Below are 24567 nucleotides of genomic sequence, written 5' to 3' on the forward strand. Positions count from 1 at the left end.
TCTTCTCTACAGACAGAATTGAAGCTCAGCAACAAATACTTACATAGAGGATAAAGATGCTCTTAACAGTGTGGAAGCCTGAATCACAAAAAAAAAGAAAAAATGAAATTACAGCATATAAGTCCAAATTTCACATAATGCTATTAATGAGGTCCAAAGTGAATTCTTTCATTAAGATTCTGCAGTTCTTTTCCTATAAAAACCTGTGCTGTAAACCAGAAACACAGCTAAAGAAAGAATACTTCAGTGTTTATCTTTCTTTTCCCTTAAAGTGTTTTTCAGGTCAAAATCTCCTTTGTTATGATCTGGCTATATTATCCTCACCCACATACTCCACAAATTACCTATGCTTGAAGCATTAAAAAAAAATAATAATAATAAATTACTAGAAAGTACTATCTGAGCCTGCTGAGGAAGATGAAGAACTTGCTAAGCACGTTCACTGACTTCATAAATTTTCATACCTTTAAAATTGCAATAATATTTCATTGGAGATCTAGCATGCATTCCTGCATACAAATTTATTGTAATTCTTTGCTCCAACAATAATGTTATCAAGTGCCTGCTGCTATCAAAATATACCCCTATATATAATTATTAATATGTATTCTGCTATGTATTCTGCTATGGATAAAACTAATATGAAATAATGTGCCATTTCTTAGTGGTTCTGCCTAGGAAATTCTAATTAAATCCTGGATATTTCTTCTCTGATGCAGGGTGACACAGTGCCTGTGCAGGCACCACTGTGCAACAAGGAACACCAACACCATATAAAAGTTCCACATGGAAGTTGTCTGCCTCAGTAAATAGTTTTTGCTAGACTTAACTGTAGGTAAGCAAAGCAGCAGCAACTCTAGCATAAGAATGCTTCATGTCATGCATTCTCATGTCATGCCGTATTTGCAGAATGCTGTATTTGCAGAATATTCAATGTCATCTCTTTGTGCTGATCTCTCTGCTAAAAATCTCTCATTACCACTTATGCCTGTAAAACTGGTCTTCTCTCCTAACTGAACCTCTTTCAATGGGAGCTATATAATCAATGTCTATTGTCAGATTTAAAACTGGGATTTAGGAGACAAAAAGCATGAAATACCATAGAGAATATTGAATTACACCAACTGACATATTCTTGAAAACAACCTCGTTGTATCCTTGTAATACAAGGAACTGCTCTCTTAGATGTGAAATAAGTTTATATGCACTTTGGAAAACATTTTATATTATGTCAATTAATGACTTATATACAATAAACAGGTCATACACCTCAAAAGTAAATTGTCTGGACCAGCAGTTCTCACATCATAGTTTATCTTGCACAATACAAAATTCTTTCTAAGTGTCATATCTGCCCCTAGACTGTTTTGCCCTCATTCATTTTCCTTAGCATTTTTGAGAAGTATAAAGAGTTTTGTTTAAACAAGACTGTTTTCCCAGTCGAAGCCTAAAACCTTGTAGCTGCGTGTGCAATGAAATCACAAATCACTTTAGTTGCCTCTGTCAGCACCTTTCTCCTTTGTCCATTAGGGGAAATGGAAGAAAGTGGCTATAGCACTTGAATGCAAAAAAAATTACAGAGCCCTTGAGATGGAAGGTCGAACAGAGAATAGCAGTGCATAAAGAAACAGAGCAGGGCACTAGGGCTATACAGATGCATATAAAGATTCTCTGCTTCTCAATAAAGGTTCTTTTACACATCTCTTTGCTGTCTTAGAAAGAAAAATGTGCTCCAACAAAAATCTAACCAGAGGATAACTGGTTAAGATACACATATCACTCTTCTACACAAATAAAACTTCTTGGAAAGTGTCAGATTTTGCAAGCTTTTATAAAATTTCAAACTACAGAAACTTTAACTGGAAAAACATTCCGATCAAATGGGACAAGGTCCTATTAATTCCCAAATTACTTTTTAAGCCAGCAGATGGAGCACAGCAAGGTATTTAGTATGGTTTCCTTCTGTACTCTTCCTACACCAAAAAGGCACCAGAGAGTGAGGCAGGCCCTGCACTGCGGCTCTGAGGGCAGAACCACTGAGCTGGAAAAACTTCTGGTCACTTTGCTGATTAGACCTAGTTTATCAGTCTAGAACCTGCACAGGAGGAAGGAAGTTCTGTCAGGCTTTTGGTGTTTCTGGGAAAGCAATAAGAATAAAGTTCATATTACATCAGGTTCAATCATCAAGGCTAAACAGGAATGGAGGAAGATTTGGGGGTCTTATTTGTTCTTCACTGCACTGTCATTTCTCAATCTGACTACAATCAGCACCACTGATAAGCAGAAAGAATGCAAGCATGTTACAGGCAGAGGTTTCCTTTCTTCCTTTTCATCTGCATTATTGCAATTAGTCATATGTAAGCTAATCTGTATCTGTGGCATGCTGAGTAAGGCATTGGCTCAGCAGATACACTTCTAGTCCTGATTCAGCCACCAAGTGCAGACAGAATCCAAACACATCATTTCATGTCTCTAGGCCTCAATTTTTCTCATCTGAAAAGGAGATACAGGCATCAATCTCTTGAACAAGCTGGGTTTTGAGATCTACCAATGAATGGCAGAGTGCAAGAGCTAAAAATATTTATTTTGCTATTAAACAATTGAATGATTATAGCACAATCACCATAAACAGAAATTATTTAGTAGCTCCTCTTCTCATATTTCTTAGATTACAAGATTTATTTCCTCAGCATTTTCTCCCTAGTCCTTCCCTCAGTCTTTCTTGGAACAGGTTAACCATAATTTTGACCTTTTGAGTGACAGTATACCTTAGATTGTCAATGAAAGGCAGAGTGTGAAGAACCTGTGGTGAACATGTTCCTATGTCCCAACACGCATAGACTTCATCTTGAAAAACATACATTTCATGCAAAACCTATCTCGAGAGAGATCATTTGTCATAACTGCAAGACATGCAGAAGCTCAGTGTCTTAAGAAAGGAAAAAGAAACACAAGAAAAAACAGCCCAAGCATAGCTCATTCTGGTAGGATCATGGGTATGACTTATGTTTGTGTTGGTTCTTGCCAAAGCCAAACCAGGTGCCACATTAAGTCAAATAATTCTGTCACGATGCACATTAGCTACAGATGGCATCCCTTTATTTTTGAACAAAGACAGGCATGAATATGAACAGCATGGAATAAACCAAGGTTCAAAGGGAAAAAAAAAATCAGTATTCATAAAAGAAAGCAGATGCACCTCATGTGCAAGCCAAAACCACAACTGATTTTATCAAATACTGCAGCCCTATATTCAAGCCATATCCCCTTTGCTGTTTGATGTATATATTCATAATATGCTGAAGGCAAAGCTGAAAGCCAGATTCTGTCCTCAGTTCCCACTCTGAAAATGTGCTGTAAGAATTCAATGCAAATTCAATGCAGATTCAGAATTAATAATCAATGATATGTGATGAATATGTGAAGAGTAAAACCAAAATTTGAGCAGATTTCTACAAATCATTAGAACTCACAAATCTATGTTGAGTTCATGTGTTACACACTAATAACAAAAAGACTGCTCCAAACAGCCTGTGAGGGATTAGACCCTGAGCTTGTGTAACCTGGCAGATCTACTGGGGCTATGCAAAGTCTTATTTCATAAGAAGATCTGCGAATGTTTTTAATTTTTTTTCCTACTTGTACTAGAAGTATGCTGTTATGAAAACTTCCCACTTGCCATATAACTCAGATTCTCTAAGTCATCTGATGTGTACATTAAAAAGTCACACAGTAATACTGTGTGATAATGTAATGACAACACAAATGTCAGAAAGAAGTATAAAATACTATACATAAACAGTGAGGGGAGCTGAAAGCTACCCGTATATTCAAGAAATACCTCAGAATCAGAGTCAGACAGCTTTACAACAGTTTTATAAACAACTCTGCACAGTAAGCTACTACATTCTACATTGTATAAAGTTACATTTCACTAATGCTTTATACTAACTGGTATAAAGAAAATGTTTTTCTTTAGTAAAAATAATTTTATTCATAATTGCTTATCTGTCATCAACCTTTCTCAATCTCAAAACAGAGCATTACATGAAGGAACAAAATGCTTAACATCAAGCAGAAAGTGTCCATTATGAACATTCATGTCACCAATGGGAACAGGTTGATTGATACAGGTGATCTTTCACCATAGGTGGATGTGGGTAGTGTTCTCTACATCAAGATAAAAAGAAGTATGTAAGGAATAGTCCATTGCATTCAATACTTCTATGACTATTTCTCAAAATAAAATGTTGTTCTAAGTGGAAAGTTGAATGCCCACAAGGGCTTACTTTAATTCCAGGTGATATATATGTTTGAAAATTAGGCAGCTTTTCTTGAAAGACAAAATCTTGTTTTACCTAAAGAAAGTGATAAAAATATAAATTTGTATTATTTTAAATAGTATTTTAAAGAAAGTGATAAAATTATAAATACATATTATTTTAAATTGACTGGCATCTTTCAGAACTGGTGTCAATCACTTTTATGAAATGATTACATACTGAGTTACTTAGAAGTAGACTCATTTCCTTTCTTCACAAAGAATGCACTGACTATGGGCAAAATTAGATACTTATGGTGTGCTTGTAGTATTGCCAGAATACAAACTTCCATCTGGGTTACAGAAGTCACAGGCAGTACAGAGAATATAATTTTGTGTTTTCAGTGAAAGAGGACCATTTTAATTGTGTGAAAGAATTTAATAATCTTTACTACCAAAAGGAAGCTTGACTTTAGGAACAAAAAATACAAATATGTAGAATACAACATCCGTCTGAAGAGCATGAATCAACTTGCTGAATTATCTTGAGCAATCATATTTATTTGCTTTGTCAAAGGTGTTGTGGGGTCAGCTGGTTTTGGCACACTTCAGAGAGAATGTATACTATACACAGATGATCCCATGGAAGAAACAATTGCTTTCTGCATGCTATAAGAAGCTGTGTTTCATGTGAAAGTTGTGGACAAAGCTGCTCTTATGTTGACATGCTGTGTTATGTGCATTATGAAGCCATAAGGTTACCCAGAACATTTATTCCATTCCCCATGCAGAATTTCCAAGCCCTGCACATTTTCTGGCTCTTCGTAAACCACACAGTTAATGTCATGACAAGTTAAAATGCAGGGAAAATTGCTGCACGTTGTGAAAGAAAGAGAAATACAGACTGTGGCAGACTGAGCAGGCAATGTGAAAGGAAATAAAGATAGACACTTACATATCCGTCATCACAAGGGCTCATAGAGTAATATCCCTTTATAGGCAAACAGACACACATTAAAATAAAGAAGATTAAAAAAATAAGTTAACAGAAATAAATCACAGAGAAATGCACAGTTATAAAAAAAACAACTGATAGAAATTAGCTAAAAATTAACAGACTATTAGCTTTGAAAAGAAAAGTATAAACCAATCCTCATACTTGTATGTCTTAGAACTGAAATTGCTGTGTCTCTCCTGTGATATATTTGGGAGTTCTCCTCTCAACACCTGGCAAACACACCTGTCTGCACATTGTTCCACACTGTCAGAGTCAGAATAGCTACACACAAAGCACTGACAAATTGACAGGAATATCTGACCTCTGAGGCAACCAAGAGAGATACCCTGAACATGGCCTGGATCAGAAGACCTCAGCTTCTGAGGAAGAACCTGCCACTGTTCTCCACACTTGCTTTGACTGGAGTTTCTGACCAGCACATAACAAAGAATGAGAGAGACAATTTAAGGTGCTTCAGCAGTGCTATCAAGTCTTCATCCCAAAAGGTTCCAGGGATAAACTAAGGAAGTTTATGGAGGGAAACCTAGTATGTAGTTACTAAAATAAAGAATGGTGCTAATTCATGGTTTGAGTAGTTTAGTACAAAATATGCCATGTTCTCCTTAATTAGACTAAAATACTTAGAACAGCTTTGGATCTAAAAAGAACAGTCTTAATTAAAAATAAAAGTACACAGTTCAACACAATGAAATAAGACCAACATTAATTATTTGCTTCCAATTTTTTTGTGCAAACCTGTCAGTACTTACTTTAGAGGACATATTTGTACACATGAATAAGCACATAAACACCCTATTTAGCAGGCTGCTCTTTAACAGACTTATACAGCCTTACACAGAAGACATAAGAAACTTGCTACTCCTCACTGTAAGCAGAAAATAAAGTTATTTTTATTCTTTAATCAATTTTTAAAATCTGACATTCTTCTTTTTATTACCATGATACTTCGAGTTCCCTGATGTGAATGATTACTTTAACTTTCATGGTGCTATACACACATACAGACAGTTCCTGGCAAAGACAATTTAAAATTAAATTTAAGGCAAAGGATGACATTGACAGATACCAGTAAGTGAGCAAAAGAAACCAGGGGATAAACTGCATCATGATGAGAGACAATTCAACACATGCACAACCTAAGCCAGTGAAAATGGATGTAGGCATCAAGACAAAAGATGACATTCAAGTAAAGTTTTAACATTAAAGGAAATCACAAAAGGCTGGACCTGACAACCTTTGGGAGTCCCTTCCAAACTGGGCTATTCTATGATTTGAGGACAGTAACAGGAAAAGTTTGTGGAAATCCCTACTGAAGGCAATACCTTACCCTTAAACAGTTCATGTAAACAAAAAACCATACAGCAACTTGTGAAAAGGGCATTATATACTGTATCAGCAGGAAGAAATTAACTTCTTCTTGCTTTCCTGAAGAGGTAGGCTTGTTTCTTCTTTTCCATACATAAATGGAAACATATAAAAATAATCCCATGGACAGAGATGCAGAAAACTGATTGTGTCATCCAAAGAAAAGCACTTAGGGTAGATGCTGTTTGCTGCAATGTGCACTTTAATTTTAAATGAAAGAGCAAACATCTGCATAATAATGCCTGGTGAATCCACTCTGAATGGGTTAGAGAGTGATTAAAAAAACCAAAATAAAAACCTTCTGTTACCCTCACCCTAGGTTTCATGTGGTCTGCTGGTGCAGAAATTTCATAAGTAAGAAATGGAATACTTGGCACCAACTATTACAGCTTGATGGCAAGGGCACAGTTGCAGTAAAAACCATATTTGAGGAAAAAAGCAAAGAGTACAAGAAAAACAGGAGCCCATAATAATCATTACAACTATCCAGGAAAAAAAAAAAAAAAAAAAAAAAAAAAGTCTTCTTTGTTCACAGTTTGTAAGTGACAGTTTAACTTTCCAGAGCAGCTGGTAATTTTGTCCAGTGAGAGAACTTAAAAAATCCACCCCATTACTTTTCAACAGCTTCAAGAGTGGTATCAAAAGAGACCCAAAACTTGCAAGGGACATTAATTCATCTAATTGTAGCTACAGGTAAATATAATCAGAATGAATAACAGCAAAAACATAATGGGTATTTATTCTACTCCATGACACAGGTGCAATACATGCAAACAACTTTACAGCTTTCAAGTCACAGAAAGATTCTCCAGTGGTTAACACCCATCTCTACTATTGACAGAAACTGCACATCTGAAGAAGCGTTCTTGTTTTGCCTGTAATCCAAAATTTAGAGAATCTTACTACTTTATACTTAATCCAAAATATTCCAGGAGGGTGTACACCTTACTTCAATCAAAAAAAAAACTGGTTTTGGGTTTCAGACTTGAGTCTGTGCTACTTTTGGTGAGGTGTGAATGTACTGTGTTTGTGATAAAAAGCCAGAATCCTCTTGGCTTCGTGATGTGTATTAAACAGAAAACTGCAGGCATCAAAAACTACAACCACTGCTTCTTATCCATCAGACAAATCAAGACTAGATAAGGAAAAGCGTAAAAAAAAATTAAAACTTGACTTATCTCAAGAGTCTTAAAAATATAAGGGACTGTGATAGTCCTGTAATAGATTACTGTACTTGAAAGTATACTTTTCAAATTTGCCATTACCCACATCAGTTCCATATCCAAAGGAACACTAAGAAGTCAGGAATCTATTAATTCCTCAAATAAACATTTCTTCAGCTTGTCAGACCTGCTGCTCTGATCTTCTATTCTTAAATCCACACCTTCTGCTCTGACAATTCTCTCTGGTTTCTTATCTCCCAGTTCAGGACCACACATGTCAAATGACATGATGGAAGGTGGAGATAACATTCAACTGCAGCTAAGAGAAAAACTTGAGGGTGAAACAGGGCTTTAGAGGCCTTGGAAAGGTCTCCCAGCTGTAACAGTAGTGTGACCTCTCTCCCACTGCACAAAGCAGATGCATCCTGTTAATGGATTGTAGATCAGGTTCACAAGCTGACCCAGGAAGTCACAGAGCTGGCAAGAGACATGGAGTTGTTCTGCAAAAGAATGAGATCCAATCCAGCTCACCAGAGAACACAAAGCTGACACTAGAAGCCCTTGCTAAGAAAGATTTCAGGGTAGATTACAACCGAAAACTCTTTTGGCTGTCACTGCCTCAGGTCTTAAAGCCAGGTCAGTAAGACTTGCCCCTGGGATTTGTTCTCCTGATACAAATTTCTTCCAGTTTGAAAGGACAGGCCTTCAGCCATGGTGGAGGGCAAACCAGGAAGCTGATATTTGCACATTAACAACTGATACAGCTCACCTTTATTGTAATTTCAAAGCCTGAGACCTCACAGCTTTCTACTACACAATATGACTTTTCCCAACATTAAAAGTTGAGCACAATGTACTGGAACAAAATCAACTTTGCATATAAATAATGCTACCAAGGATATAATCCAAGTTATACTCCTTAATTTCCTTGGACAATATTTCATTTTGGTTACAGTACTCATATAATCCTCCTTCCCCATGTAACTAAAAACTACCAGTGTAGCTGATTAAACAAAATATACTCTAAAGCTCAAGTACAGATCTCAGAGAATTATGCAGATTTAGCATTTTCTGCTCTCAGAACCTGACACAAAACCTGGACTGTCCCCTGAGTTGCATCAGTACAACTGGCTGTGAACTCAAGCACCTCCTCTTTCCAAACTATGTAATGCATTTCCACTCATACCCTAAATAACAGTGGTGGAAATTTAAGGCTGCATGACAGTACAAAAAAAAAAAAAAAAAAAGTAATGTCCTTGCTAATGATTCCTTTTTCTGCTCATTTATTTAGAGATATTGATCCAGCAGAACCAATTTATTTCAGGGCCTTGTCCTGACATCAGTGATGTCAGTGAGATAGGATCATCCTAAACAGTCAAGGTGAAGTGGGGGGAAAAAAAAAACCTAACAAACGACAAACCACCATATTTAATGCCTGATAAAACTCTTTAGACAATGAATAAGGGGAAGGTTTTTTTAAGCCTCTCACTTATCCTGCCTACAGATGAGGTAAGATGATGGTACGGGTAAGGATGAACAAAGCAGCTGCCCCTCTGCTAGTCTCTTCTCTCTGTAATTATGCAGCTGGCTGCCCCTTACAGCAGGAGGTTTGTGAAATGGAGTAGCTGGAAAGACCACACTCTAGTGCCTCTAAGTACTTATGGGCAAAAGGTGAATGAATCTTCCAACACAAATCCAGCACAGATGCTGTGAACTCATGCTACTACTTAGTCTGGGTCACGGTGCCTCCAGCTTTATTCCAAAACTTATGCAAAAACCTGAAACCACTTAAGGGTAGAACAATAACATCTGAGTGTATAACAATGAAGTACTTGAATCCTTGAAGAAGAAGTAATGGCATGCCTGAGTGGCCTAGTGGCAAATAGTCAGAATTTTAGTTCATCTCATCTGGCTTCCTGCATCAACAAAGCCAGGGAGTGGTTAGAAATATGCTGGGATGAGAAAGGAATCTTATTTTTCTTTTCATAAGATAATATCTATTTTTTCTTCTAACATTTATTTGTGTTTCTACATGTTTGCTATTCATGTATAAAACCAGAACTCTTTACATGGGAAATAAACAAGAAAATATGATCAAGAGAGGACAAAAGGATAAGATGAGGGAACCTGATTATGATGCAGTTAATGTCTATATGCAAAGACTGTGATTAGCCCTCCAAAACTTAGCTAATGCCTCAGAGGGCCTGTGTGGATCTGCTTATAGAAACAACATAAGAGTTCAACCACAATAGCTGCTAGAACCTCAATGACAAGGTGTGACCTAAACCAGTCTAGAAACCCTTAATCTACACAGTCTCAGGGCTATAACTGGACTGGTCCTTCACTAGAGAGTTTGGCTGTCACAGCAACTACCTCAAATAGTGTGGATAAATGAGCCACAAAGTCACACAGAAATAGTTCTGCTAGCAAAGCCTAGTATAAAAATAGATACAACTGTGCCAGGAGAACACTGCTTTGCTCAGGTTAACCCAATTAAAGGAGACAAAAATTTACTTCCAGCAGGGAAAAAAATCCACCACCAACATATCCTCTTTCTCTAACCTATCTGCATAGCTGGAGACTGTGTCAAAGTGGCCATAGTGCCATAAGTATAGTGGCAGAGGTGCTTTTGGAGCAGAAATGCTTTTAGTGACACTTTTAGGGAAGCAGAAATCAGAACCTTGCATAAGGATGACACTCATCCCTCTGCCCCCTTCCTAAAAGGGTTCAAGAGACTGGAGGATCAATGTATGATAAGAAGAATAGAAATAATAAGCAAAACCCTGGGCAAATTGAGCATCTTGAAAGCACAGGAGAAAAAGAGAAGTCTTGATGCAAGCAGAGAGCAGGAACAGAGAGAAGAGGGCATGTGGCTGTACAGAATGGGTGATCTCAGTACAGGGAAGGAGAAACACACACAACATCAGATAGCAAAAATACAGTAGACTACTGAGGTACCTAAAGCATTATCTCAAAAAGCCACTGGCAAGGAAAGAGGAAAGGCCTCTGCAAGCCGTTGGTTAGAAGAAAGATGGGGTGGGAGGGGGGACATTATGGGATGGGAGATGAAATAAGCTATGGATATGATATAAATCTGAGGAGAGGGGAGCAGCAGACAGCACCTAATATTGAGGTAACAGATGAACAGATGCTGGTTCCTTCCTGAAACCCTGAAATAGCAGCTTTTGCAGGCTGCATAAGATTGCACCTCCTAAACTCATGGCAGGTCAGAGAAAGGAGTTCTGACCATTAACAGGAATGTGAGGGTATTTAAAACAGCCTGAAGAACAATGACGAATAATACTTATCTCTGAAAATATTAGCACATAGAAAAGAAAAGGAAGCATTTGTATTATCTCCTTATCTTTCTGTAGCAAATTTTCAAGAAGAACAAAATGTACCCATAGCATCATTGTTATTAAAAACCTTGGCTAGAATAAGAAGCAGGAATTTTATTTTCTTCTGCTTTTCCTTTGACACTTCACTAAGTTCTCCTGCTACAAAGTTAAGTACACATGAATGCCTGCCATGGCAGAAACAACAAGCACAGTTCATGATTTTGGCTTGTCTTTGTAGAACAGTTGTACAAAATATTTTCTTAGTAAAACGTTTTGATGCGCTTTTATGATTAATGCTTATTTAAAGCATTTTGTTAGCATTTTAACAGACACAAATTTTACTGTCCTCACAATAACAGAATTAACCATACTTACACAGCTATAACTACACAACCAGGTCATTGACCAGCATCTAAGATCAACAAAACAATGTATTGCCATATTCTTATACAAGCTTGAACACATTATGTTTTGTCTTTCCCATTACAGAGCATTTATTGTTCTATATATAGCTTAAGTAGTATTGTCTTTTAAGACAATTACTGTAAAAATCCCAAACATTTATACTTACAGTTCCAGGCCTTGTGAAGTCAATGTTGTGTGCTACAGTTTGCTTCAAATGTTTGCTAAACAAGCAAGCACAAACACTTTGAATATACTCTGGTGTAATCTAAAAATTGGGAAACAAAATGAGAACAAGATTTCATAAAACTTACACTTTCTACCAGACAAGAGCAAGAAATCACACAACCGAGGCTCACTGCACAGGCACAAGGTATATACTGCAACTACCATTCTGTACAGAAATTTTAAAAACTGTAAATTCTCTTTATCTGGGAATAGTTATGCTATTCACAAGACTAGTGCTAAACCCTTTCAGAGAGTCTAGGAGAAAACCAGATTTTGTCACACCTTTACTTGCATACAGATTTTTGTGAATCAAAAGGTTCAAAATCAAATCAAAATAAAAAATGAAGCAGTTTTGAGCTTGAAACAATGCTGACATGTTGTTTACATAAAGAACAGAACTTACACAACTATCTTGTACAGCAGAGAGAATAAATATGAATTACACAGTACAGCACTTTGTTTTTCAATGCAAAACATCTCAGTGGGTTTAGTGTTTTTGTTTTGGGAAATCTACCCCTCAACAGAATAGCTTAATTTCAGGAGAGTTAGTACCTTCCCCAGAAAAGAGGACTGAGATTATAGAAATGCAACTGGGGACTCTTCTGATATTCCCAGACCTTCAGCAGGACAATGAACCCCTTCAAATTCAGAACGCCGTAACTTCAATATCACTTTATTCGGTACCCAACTCCGCTTTGGATTCAGAAATGACAGAATCCAGGATCCCTAACGGAAGAGCACCCTCAGCTGGACACACTTCGGAAGCACCAAACGAGTGCCCCGCACAAGGCTCACAAAGGAAACTGAACAACATCCGCAACAGAAGAGAACCAGCGTCCGGTTCGACCACAGAGGGTCACTGGATATCGCCTGGAGAGCACGGAGGTGTGAAATGGGAGGCAGCAAATGAATGACTGTGATTTTATTGTCGAGAAGATACTTTCCCTAATCTGCTGTAAAGCATAATCCACCCAAAGGCAAATTCTTCCCTGCAGTAACAGTGAGCAGTGATCCCAGAGCAGAGTAACAAACCATATGGTGTTCGTGCTGATGACAGAAGGAAGGTACATATTGACTTTTCAGCAGGCAGCACGGGAAATGCCAGGTCATTCTCCCTGCTAACAATTCACAGTTCCTTCAAAAGCACCTAGAGGGCACTAACATCTGCCATAAGAACAGCCTTCATGTTACACAGAATTTAAACTCCCAGAGGAGCACAACACATGAAAAAGACAATCAACTTCATACAAAAAATACTCCTAAAAAAGTTGTACCTTCTCCATTTACATACGTGTGGCCCATTTCACATTAAGAACTCATTCACTCCTATCTCCTTGCTCCCTTTAGCAATTAAATTAACAAGTCCAGTTTAGCAGAACAGAAAGTAAAGCTTTTCCTCACCAAAATTTTGGATAAGAAGATTGTTTCCACTACCATGGAATTTAAAACAGACCTGACAGAAGTTTTTAATACACAACAATTGTTGATGGGCTGGACTGCAATCAGTAAGCACCAAAATGCCCTCTAATAACTGCTGCTGCCAAAGCTCAAAAGGGGACCTGCACAAGAGATCTGAGATGTCTTGTGAGACAGTGATAATTTTCTCAAGATTTCTGAGCCAGCACAATTCAACCTGCTTTTTGCACTTCTTTTATCCTCTTTCACCAGGGCAATGGGAGAACTGCTCATCCAAAGTGCTGTGTTTCATTAGCAAAGAGCCGCAGCGCTAACAGAAATGCTCATAACTATGAAGTGTAATTCACCCTTTGGTCTCCATTTTCGGGGGGGTGTGGAAGCAAGTGCACATCTGGGTCATCTCTTACCATTTTGCCAGTGACTGTGGCCTCCAAAGAATCCACCAGCTTTGCAGTGACTTCAAGGAGACCACGGTAGTCCATCTGCAACTTGCGCAATCGTTTCAGGTTGGTCATGTAACTGTGCTCACGCTTCACTAACTGCTGATGAAGATGTTGCATCATTTCTGTCAAGAGAATAATAAAAAAAGAAATAGCATCACCTATTCAAACAAAAGGACAAAAGAACCCACAAGCATTTTTACTGCTCTGAACGGACAACCTCAATTTCTGAGGTGGGAATTTGCCTACAAGGATAATTTCATGCCTCTAGCAAGATTCCCTTTCATTGCAATACCTACGAGTATTTATTACACCTTAATTGTCCAAAGAACCAACTGCTTCACAGTTACAGTAGCAACACAACTATAAGGCAGTAAACATCACTGAATACACTTGTGAAGAGGATGATCCATTACTTCGTGGTTAATGGTAAACTCTTATCGCTTAACTTTTAATATCCTAAGTTTCTGAAAATAACTCAAATTTGTCTTTCATTTCTATCAGAATAATAAAAAAGTTACATTTCTGATACATTTTGTTCCTTTGGGCTCAATTACTTTCAAGACAAAAGCAAACTGAGTACCAGAATCTGTGTACTCCACCCCAATCTCAGACCCAGCCAAGTCAGCGTTCTGCATGGAACTGGGCAGTGAACCTGGAGCTGTGGTCCACAGTGCAAACCTCTGTGACCAGACAAAACCATGAAGGGAGGCACAATAATTCTATTGTTACAGCTGATGTTGTGTATTTTGCTAGAACATTATGTTTTAAATCAGTTTGCTGAAAAGCCAGTACTGCTGTAGTGTTGTGAAAAGTGGCATGGGCCCATCTGCAGACAGACACAATATTTACCATAGGACGTTTTGTTAAACAGTGGGAAGGAATCAGCTTGACTGTGGAGTTTCAGACAAAAGTAGGATTCCCTCTCACAGACTGAAAATCTTTCTGGGTTAAAGTAAAGCGTTCTAAACAGCCCAATATGACAGAGTTTATCTTGCTGATAAACGATAAGCCACAGATCCTGTTCAAATCCAGCAAAATGCACTTAAAAAACCCCCAGACCAATAACCAAAATACCAAGAACAGTAACATTAAGCAATCCTGCTGAAACTGCTAAGCTTCTCACAATTCTGTAAGCTGTTAAACTAATCTCAATTTCAATCAATATTAACTGAAAAATCAGTAGAGTTAAGATGACTTCCAAAGACAACCAAATTATTCAGCCTTGATGATAATAATTCAACTTTGATTTTGTTTTTATTTCACAGCCATTACTGTTAAACTGCTACCACAGCTTTAATATGATACAGCTTCAAAACAAGAACATTTTTCTAAACTAAAAAAAGATTCTGAGAGCAACCACTGCACAAAACTAGCTACTCCAGCACTTTATTCTCATCTGTTGCCTAGATGAGAAATGGGAATATATTTTTATTTAACTGTGACATAACACATTCAATTAATAAATTTCCAATGGACGTATCTAGAGCGTGACTTTCACTCAAAGGAAAGTTGGAAGCACCAACTCACAAAGCATAAACCTTCTCAGTTTGCTTACTTTTCATAGCTCAGTGGGTAAAATTTCCAGTGATGAAAATATGTCTTCCAACTGCAGTCAGCAGGAAAAAACGACATAACCAAAACTCAATGCAGCTCATGAACACTAGTCTTGGAAATTCAGAAACGGTCCAATTTTACCTCTTGGCTGTTAAATGCAGGGATTATCAATAATAAACTGAGAAAAGGGTGTCAGAAAGGAATCACAAAGCCTTGGCATATCTTGCAATTTTGTATCACTATCTTCTCACACCAAAGTCATTTTACTGAAAAGGGGAAAGTCTTTCATGACAGCTTCTCCTGCTGAAAGAGCAGGAAGCTCTCATCACTGGCAAGCAGCTGTTCCAAATTCAGACAGCTGCTGGAAGAGCTGGTCCTGTGCTGCCCCATTCCCTCATTGCATTCCTGCCATATCCCTGTAACAGCATTCATTTAGACAAATCAGGGAGCTATCGGCCCAGGTAAAAATTAGTATTAAATTCCTTGTTTAAAATGTTAAATCATTACCATCCCAGTCCAGACTTGGTAAAAGGAAATGGCACCTCTCAGAGGCATTTCATTTGACATTTATGTCACCTTGCAGCAGTGATCAAACTGTACCATTACAGGAATCAGAGTAACACTGTTATTCTGAGAGTGGCTTCTCTCTTTCCCAGACACACTCCCAGCACTGGCAAATGCTTTGTACATATGAGAAGCTTATTGAGGAGGAAAAAAAAAAAGCTCTGGACCAAATACCTAACAGAAACATTATTCATATGTCGATGAAAAGAGGAAGAAATACAACACAAAAAACTAACCTCCTGGTGTAGGAAGATACAAGATACAGTAAAGCTTGTGACTCTGCCAAATGAAGATGCTGGCACTGGGTATCATCTGAACTACTGCATGTTTTTACCAGAATTCTTGCCTGCTCTCTCATGTGTGTAATTGTCAAGTCTTCTAACTCCAGTTCCTACAAGCAGCCAAAAAGTTACACATATGCACTTAATTCCATGATAACCTTTTCTCTCTAAGTGAGAGATTCCTTTACAACTTACCTATACCTGAAACACACTTCCTGAACTTGTGCTTGCTCTGTCTCTTTCTGTCTAATCTCAGCCCACCTTCACATACTTGTCCAGAAGCACTGACTCCAGCCAGCTGAGTTCCTGCACACAGTGAAGCAGAGCTCTGAGCAGAGGAGCTGCAGGTCTCAGGAGCTGCTGCTGGACACTGACTCTTGCTCTCAGGAGAAGTAGGAGTCTCCTTCTTGCTTAAAAATTACTATCCATACTTTAAACTGACATTTTTCCACATAAATAGTCATTTAGAGTTTAGCAAATCTTCACAGACAGGTAGGTCACGCTCCACCTTCTCTAGTGCAGAAGCCTGAAAAACTTCCACCACTCTCCCCCTCCCCAAAACAGTGGAACAGTGGCTGTGAACTCATCCACAGATTTGTAATGAGGCAGTGAAGGGAACAACAGCTGAACACATGTCCAAATACTTCATTCCCTCAGTTCCTGTTAGCAGAGATGACACAAAGAAGGTCTGAAGCTCTCTGTGCAAGATGCCAACCACTCTGCAATTTTTTCCTTTCCAGCCAAACTGAAAACATATGGGAGAACTGTAAGTTAAGCACAACTGCCACAGAAATAGCTTTGGAAATCATACAGGAACTGAAATTTTTTAGCAAATGGGTAAGAAGCCAGACTGTAGCAGGTAAATCAGGCTAGGTAAACACACTGAACGCTCCAGGACACCCTCAAAAGCATTTACACCACCCCACCCAAACTTGAAGTACTTCAGCATGTCAGACTGATGACTGGCAACTATTTACAAAAGGCTGTTTTCAGGACTCTGCCATACTGCTCTTCATTCATGGGTTGCCTATAAATTTCCTTTGCATATCCCCTTCGCTGATAAAGTAAATATTCTCCAGCAGCGATTAAGTGCTGTGGATCCCATGTGATGTGAGCAGGATACTGCAAAAATAACCTCTTGGATCAAAAACCTTCATATGAAACAGTCCTCAAGTAACCTTTATGAAAAATCCGAACTGACTCAACCTCCAAGGCACATAGCAAATCTGCAAATTCAGGCTGACCTGCATGAATTGAATTCCAAAACAGTCCCTGCACAAAGCACAGAACCTGCCCAAATTAAAACTCATTAGGCCCCAAATAAGTCAGGTACAATTGCGTATTTATTTCTTTTTAATAAAAGCATGGGATTATTGCGTTCAGGAAAGTCCTCCACAAGGAAAAAGTGTAGCTCCTGGAAAATAAAAATCCAAGAGACCTTTCTATTATTCAGTGAAAGTCTAATGCAGCAACACAAAGCATAAAATAACAAAGAAAACACATGGAACTCACCCTGGGAGAATACCTAACTTTCTGCCTAATTCAATCTACAAAAAGTAAATCCTCAGGATAAACTTACAGATAAAATAACTCAAGAGGAAAAGTAATTTTAAGAATCTAACTGGTCAGATATAAATCCCTAACTAGAAAGTGTATGCAGAAAGTCAAGTGAAAAAATCAATGAAAGGTAATTGGAAACCTAAGTTCTAATTATTGAACCGATTTTTAAAAGGCACATGCTTCAAGTGTTACCAGCATCTAACAGGATTCTGTGCTGAAATTATTATTTCTAAAGGGCCACAAGTCACACAGGCACATTAAAGTGTGTATAAGCAGCTTACCTCAAAATGCAACACATCAGCCAGTCACACTTAAATGAACACATTCAGGATATACTAATATGCACTATTTTAGGAGGTACTATTTAAACAAAATGAGTAAATAGGAACAAAAATCAACTTTGTCTAAGATCATTAGACAGTCATCAGAACAACTGAATGAGACATAAAACCTGGAAGCAAGGGAAAGGAATCCAAGACAACTTACTTTCATCAGAACTAGAAAAGGAAAGCTGGTATGCACTTTTATGGAGTTATCCACTTGTTTTTACCATGTTTCAGAACAGAATAGATGTTTAATACAAATCCCACTGCTAGGCCCTTTCCCCTTTATAGTCCATACTTATTGATACTTATTGACTGCTTGAACCTTACTGAACTTGAAAAGCTATCCATAGCTATCACTGAAGCTGGGGTCTGGATTTCCACACACTCGCTGCTATGCATCACTGGTTTCCCCACCCCTGCAGGTAAACCTCCCACTACTTTCACAGCCCTTGACATTTTTATAGAACATCCTTACCACAGCCCAGTATTTACCTTTGTTGCACTGTCCACTCTCCTTCTGTTGCACAAGTAAAAGCAGATCAGGAAAATGTGCACCTTTTCAGTGTTTGTTCCAGAGACTCAGAATGAGAACCTCAACCAAGCCAGATATTCCTACTATCCCAGCCAACAGCAAGTGCCTCATGCTCTACATAAATCAACAACACATAAATCAACAATAAATACATAAAAACCTCTTAAGTGTGCAACTCACAGTGTTGCCTAGGGATTTGAGATCTTTTGCTGACCTATCAGTGACCAAATAATTTCTAGAACCCTTAAAAGCCCTGGAAAACTTTCAGCTAGTCCCTGAAATGGCTAATTTAAAAGACTAACAGCTTTAGAAATGCTAAGAAAGAAGTCAGGTCAGGTTGGTGCCTTTGGGAATCCTGTATTTATACATGGAAACAAAGAATGATCACATGATAAGCATGTAGGTTCATGTGGATCTGTACATGGTCTTTATATGACTTTTCCAAAAGTTTATTTTTGAATGTGGAATATAGACAATGTTTTCTGTCATAAAAACACTGAACTGCCATGTTACTGCAATTCTGCAATAAATCTTAGCAGCACACTCTTGCAATAAATTATACTGCCTCTTTATAGTATTTGTAATTATCTGCAAAGTGTTTTCTTAGAAGGATACAAATATAGTGAGAAGCCGAGGAGTCTGTCTGGCTTTGAGAGCCAGAGACAGGAAGGTTTCCAATCTTGTCCTTAAGTCCAGTGTCCAAGAATCCTTGAAAAGAAAAACAAATAATGACAGTTGTTCACCAAATATGTACACTCTGCAGAAAGTACTGCTTGGATCACAGCAACTTCCCACTAGCAAACAAGGCAGACAGCACTGGATTTAAAAGATTTTCCCTTCACTGTTACTGAGGTGAATGTGTTTGCTCACTCCCCATTGAAAGCATACAGAAGTCAGAGGAGAGTTCAGTATTATTCCTAGATAAGAGTTCTAGAAACACAATGTATCTTTGATTTAAAGTAGAAAACTGACACATAGCTTTGGTGGCTTGCATATACACACAACAACTGCCCTGAAAGTAAAAGCACCTTTAAAAGACAAGCAACGTGAGAAAAGGATAAAAAATTATTTTCACGTGTATTAAATAGAGTACAAAATTTGTAATTTTGCACTGCTCAGTTTTCATCCTTTGCTCCTAAAAAGATCTGGGAATTATAAGTTTTGTCCATAACTACTGCAAGCATCATGACATGACACTGGTGGGTACAATGTTTCTAAAATAAGGATTTGGAGAAAACCAGCCAATGCAGGAAAACAGCAGCAGAACAGACCAAGAGCATTAACTGAAATGCTGTCCTCTGCCTGACGTAGTGTCTCATACCCACAAGAAAATAACAGTTAAGGAAAAAAGTCAAACTACTACTAGGAATCCACCAAACACTCATGTCTTCTATTTCAAGCCTTCAGTGAAACTGGTTTCTGCTTGAGAAAAAGCCAGCCAACGGAAAAAAAGCTCTGTCTTCCAACAAGTACCAGGAGCTCCCTAAATTTACTGCTGTATACATATATGTTGCAAGCTGTTCTCACAGCTCAGATTTGCCCTTATTTCACCATGCTGGAGAGTGTACAGAATTTACTTGTTGCATTTACCAAGTCAGTATCCAGACTGTGGTGTACCACAGCATGCTGTATATTACCAAAGGAACCTTGTCTCCTACAGAGAGGAGTGCATATGATTTTTCAAGATGCATTACACAAACTGACAGGAACTCCAGCTATATAAAGCATCAGATGCCTGAGAAAAATGCATGCCATAAGAACTCTGCTTTGTAAACTAGTGACTCACTGCTGCTCTTTCTCAAACATAAAACAATCTGTGTTTCAACACTAACATGGAATGAGTTGAACAATTCCCACAAGAAAATATGAGTGAGTGTGGACTAAGAGCTTGGACACTGGGTTACTCAGAATAAACCTGAGGATCTCATCTTAGATAACACATTAAAAAAAATGCTGCTACATATAATTAAAAAAGAGTAGTCATATTCCATCTCTGAGGTCAACCAGTCTATCTCATTATTTATTGCTAGTCCCAAAGGAAAATGGCAGGATATGCCTTTTTTTGGTGTTAAACTGGAGCTCCTCATCAACTGGTACATCTGAAGTCAGCCCTAAGGCAAGCATCACTTAAGCTTTGATTTGGTATCAAAAGCAGTGTGGCAGCAATGCAGGCTGAAGACATCTCCTTGCACCAGAGTGGCTGCCCACAGCTGCTCAGTCAGGGCAGCACAACTGTCCACATGGTCAGGGAAGCATCCAGAGCAAATAACTCTAAAAAATACTATACATGCTTTACAAACAAATTAGTGTAGGTATGTGTATGTGGGAGGTGTTTACGCACACATTCACAGGCAAGAAAGCAATTCCTTGATCCAGTCATAGTGCAGGCACACAACCAGACATTTCCAGCACAATGGAGAAGCTGAGGTGCAGTTTTGCAGTAGAGGAGCAAGCTACCAGCAGATGAAATGGTGGCTGTACCCTCCCCACAGGTATTGCCAGCAATACTTTGGAACATCGAACCACAGCTCTGGAAGTCATCTCCTAACCATCCACCCACGTGGTGTGCAGAGTGCTCAGTGTAAGTCACCACAAAACCATCTCTGCAACACATACACTTACCTGGAAAAGTTCTTTAAAGGAAGGATGTACCATGGGGTTTGGAACAAATGGCAAAGCATAGAAGGGAAGAAACTCTGTAGTCTGGCTCAGTGCAGCTCCTTTTGTTTCCAAGTATGCCTTGAAATAAGAAATCCTTTCATCAAGTTCAGCTTTGTCCTAAGAAATAAAGCAGCAGATTTAATTTAGAAAACTACCATTCTGAATGAACTGTAAAGCTGGCAAATAAAAGAAGAGACCCAAGTATATTAATACCAAGTTTAAAATTCCAGAGTATTTGTTATCTAAAAACCAGTATTTATTTAACTAGAGAAGATATTGTATGTTTTCACCAATCATAAAAGAAAATGTAAACTAATGCTGTTGTTTCTGTCATCCAAGTCCAAAGAAAGAAGAGACAGACAACTGCTTTTTGAATTTAAATTATTCCTGTTCACTTTAGGCTAGATTTTTAAAGAAAAATGCCATTGCTACACTCAGGGCAGAGAGAAAACACATACTTTAGACATGCTTTATTTCAGTGGTAAGTGCAGAAACAAAAAAATCCACTTGCACAGCAGGGGGAAGTGGAGCTGGCACACATAACAGAACAAAAGCTCCTTAGAGGCTGGAAAACAGACTGCAGCCATCCAAATACTCCTGTAGCAGCTAACAGGTAAAGGCCAGGAGCTATAAAGCCCTGGCTAATCTGGCTAAGTCCAGGCTACTTAAATGTCTCTTCATCATAAAAGTCCCATGTAACAGAGATTTTGTTTTATAACATCTTGGGATTTATATTTCTCAGCATGATATATTGAGCTGGTCAAAACTGAACTTTCCCATTTAATCAGAAATTATTATATTTCAACTCATAGCTTCAGTCCAAACTCTGAGCAAATAAATGTTTTGAGAATCTGATATGATCTACAATTACAAGTGTGAAAGTATTGCCATTTTGGTATTTTCTAAGTTGAAATACTTCAAGAACTTTGGGATAAGGACAGCTCCAACTTCCATCTCTGTACTTCACAATACAAAGGATCTGGCTGAACTAAAATACAGACTGTGGCCAAAACTGGATACATATTCTTGGAATGATTCTTAGAAAATATCCCATCCTCATCCACACTAAAGACAAATATATGAAGTAAAACAAATAGCAGCAATAGCAGCAATCTGAGGTTTGAATTGTGAACTAAACTTACAGGCTTTCCCATAGTTTGTTTCAAGAGGAAGGTGGCAAAATAGATGTGGAGATAGAACTCCAGGTTCTGAGCAACTGGATCATTGTCATGGACTGAAGACAAAATATGCTCCTCCCAGAGCTGGAAGAAAACTTTCTGATCACCATCTTCAAATGCTGTAAGCATTCCTTCCTGTGAAAGGGAAAAGCATCAAGTGAAAACCCAAGCACAGAAGAGGCACATATTTTCAGCAGTAGGTTAGTGAATGAAGAATTCCAGTGCCATCTGAACACTTCCAATTAAAAGTTTTATTCAAAAATGTCCCACCATTCAATGACCACCCAAATATTCTTTCTTCATGTATCTTTAGTATCTTTGAGAGCCTGAATCACTCATGAATACAAGAAGCAAAGCCCAAATTTTCAAGCATATCAGTAAAAACTTATGTAGTGTAAATCAAAACTAGTGCCTTGAGTTCAAAATGTCTGCATTTGTGAAAAAAAACAATAATCCCAACCCCAAACTTGAAGGCTCCTGTACTGGAAGAAGACTGCCAGGGGATTTCTTCAAATAATCAAGTACCTGTTCAGGCAATTCACTGTTGTAATAGCTCACACGGTGGTTAGTGATCTCTGTTTTCATTATTACTCAAAGTAAGTGTAAATGATTACCTGAACAGGCAATGAATCTTCTGAGGAAACATCAGCTGGTTTAGGTAGTGGCTTCCCTTTTATTTTACATTCCTTTTTAAATACTTGCACTGTTTCTTGAAATCCGGCAAAATCCAAATACTGCAAGATACAAACATAGAGGAACAACATTTGTTAGATGATTAATGCTTCAGTAAATGATTAATCCTTTTTTTTTAGGTGATTAATGCTTCAATGAATGGCCCATGAAATGCCAAAGTTTCTCTGCAGGATGGTCCACAAATGCCAAAGACTGCAAAGTGATAAATCAAGAACTGACACTTTGTGGTAGGAAAATATTAAATTTCCTCTCTTAAATTTCCTCCTGCATCCTAGAGACAACTGAGTGCACCATCTCTGAAAGAATGATGCCTCTTGGTTTAGCCAGTAATTTCAATCAACCAAAGAAGAAAATTTACTGCTGGCATTTAATGGACATTGAGCCTTTTGAACTGACAGAGCATGACAGGAGTCAGCACAATTTCAGAGTGTAGCAACACTCATGCAGATAAACAACTCCAGAATCCAGACCTCAGTTACAATGCCTGGGTCTGAATGCAAACACAGAGAAATCTTGCCTTGCAAGAATCACAAAAAAGAAAAAAAAAGAAATAAAGAGAGAAAACCAACCTCTTTCACTAGTCCAAGTAACTCAGCTTCATACGCTAAAACATCACCCATTGCTAAGGGCTACTGCTACTTCTCATCACTGATAAAGCTGGAAAACGGCAAAGAAGGGGGTGTTAGTGCACAGCACAGGGCTCACACAGCACGGCCCTTCAGCCACGGCATGTCCAGAGGGCATGAGGAGAGACACAGGCAGGCACACACAGGTGCCCACGGTCTACCTGCCCCACTCTCACCTGCCTCACATCCTCCCTGTCCCAGTCCATCCTGGCCCGCATTCTCCCTCGCCCCAGTCCCACCCCTCCCACATTCCCACGCGCCCCAATTCCCCCTCTCCCTCAATTCCCCCCTTTCCCAATTCCCCCCATCCCCTACTCCCACTCGCCCCTTCGCCGTCCCCCATTCCCACGTGTCCAATTCCTCCCTGTCCCCCGTTCCCACGTGTCCCAATCCCCCCGTCCATTCCCAGGTGTCCCATTCCTCCCTGTCCCCCGTTCCCACGTGTCCCAATCCCCCCGTCCATTCCCACATGCCCCATTCCCCCCCATTCCCAGGCGTCCCATTCCTCCCTGTCCCCCATTCCCACCTGTCCCAATCTCCCCTCAGTCGCCGCCGGTGTCGCCCCGGCAACCGCGGCCCCGCCTCCGTGTCGCGTCACGCGCACGTGACCATTCTCAGCCAATCGCCACTCGGGACCGGCGCGTCCCGTGGCGGGGGCGTGCCCGCGGCGGCCGCGCGGACAGCGCCCCCTGTGGCGCGGCGGGCGGAGCGGCAGCGGCGGCCCCGCGGCCTGAGGTGGCTCCGGGAGGGCCTGGGGCCGGTTCCGGGGCCTGGGGCCGTTCTGAGGACGAACGGCCTCCACAGGGGCTCTCGTGCCCCGCTCCGCCCTGGGCCGGGAAAAGCCTTCCCGCTTGGAAGTTTCGTTTGAACGAGATGTCGGGCGAGGAGGGCGGAGCTTTTCAGGGACCGAGCAGGGTGGGAGGCGGCTGAGCCCCGGCCTTGGCTCGGTGGATGAGCC

General features: G+C 39.3%; 1 protein-coding gene across 10 annotated transcripts in view; it reads right to left on the reverse strand.

The window, feature by feature from the left end:
• ARMC9 (armadillo repeat containing 9) overlaps positions 1-24206 on the reverse strand; it is a 57269-nt gene extending 33063 nt beyond the window's left edge. For 7 of the 10 annotated variants that reach the window (XR_008438523.1, XR_008438521.1, XR_008438522.1 and 4 more), the window contains exons 1-11: positions 24136-24206; positions 23553-23640; positions 22905-23024; positions 22255-22425; positions 21074-21229; positions 19067-19159; positions 18412-18436; positions 13599-13756; positions 11717-11815; positions 5217-5252; positions 44-78 (exon numbers count right to left, since the gene is read on the reverse strand). Coding sequence is in view for 6 of the 10 variants with exons in the window: in XM_053985839.1 (XP_053841814.1) it covers positions 44-78; positions 5217-5252; positions 11717-11815; positions 13599-13756; positions 18412-18436; positions 19067-19159; positions 21074-21229; positions 22255-22425; positions 22905-23024; positions 23553-23603 (944 nt within the window). In the remaining 4 variants the exon portion in view is untranslated. The remainder of the gene's footprint in view (positions 1-43; positions 79-5216; positions 5253-11716; positions 11816-13598; positions 13757-18411; positions 18437-19066; positions 19160-21073; positions 21230-22254; positions 22426-22904; positions 23025-23552; positions 23641-24135) is intronic. The other 3 variants (XR_008438524.1, XM_053985842.1, XM_053985843.1) reach the window with 1 other exon arrangement.
• Positions 24207-24567: the final 361 nt, after the last annotated feature.

The sequence above is a fragment of the Vidua macroura genome, chromosome 10 (genome assembly GCF_024509145.1).
Source record: "Vidua macroura isolate BioBank_ID:100142 chromosome 10, ASM2450914v1, whole genome shotgun sequence".
Classification (NCBI taxonomy): Eukaryota; Metazoa; Chordata; class Aves; order Passeriformes; family Viduidae; genus Vidua; species Vidua macroura.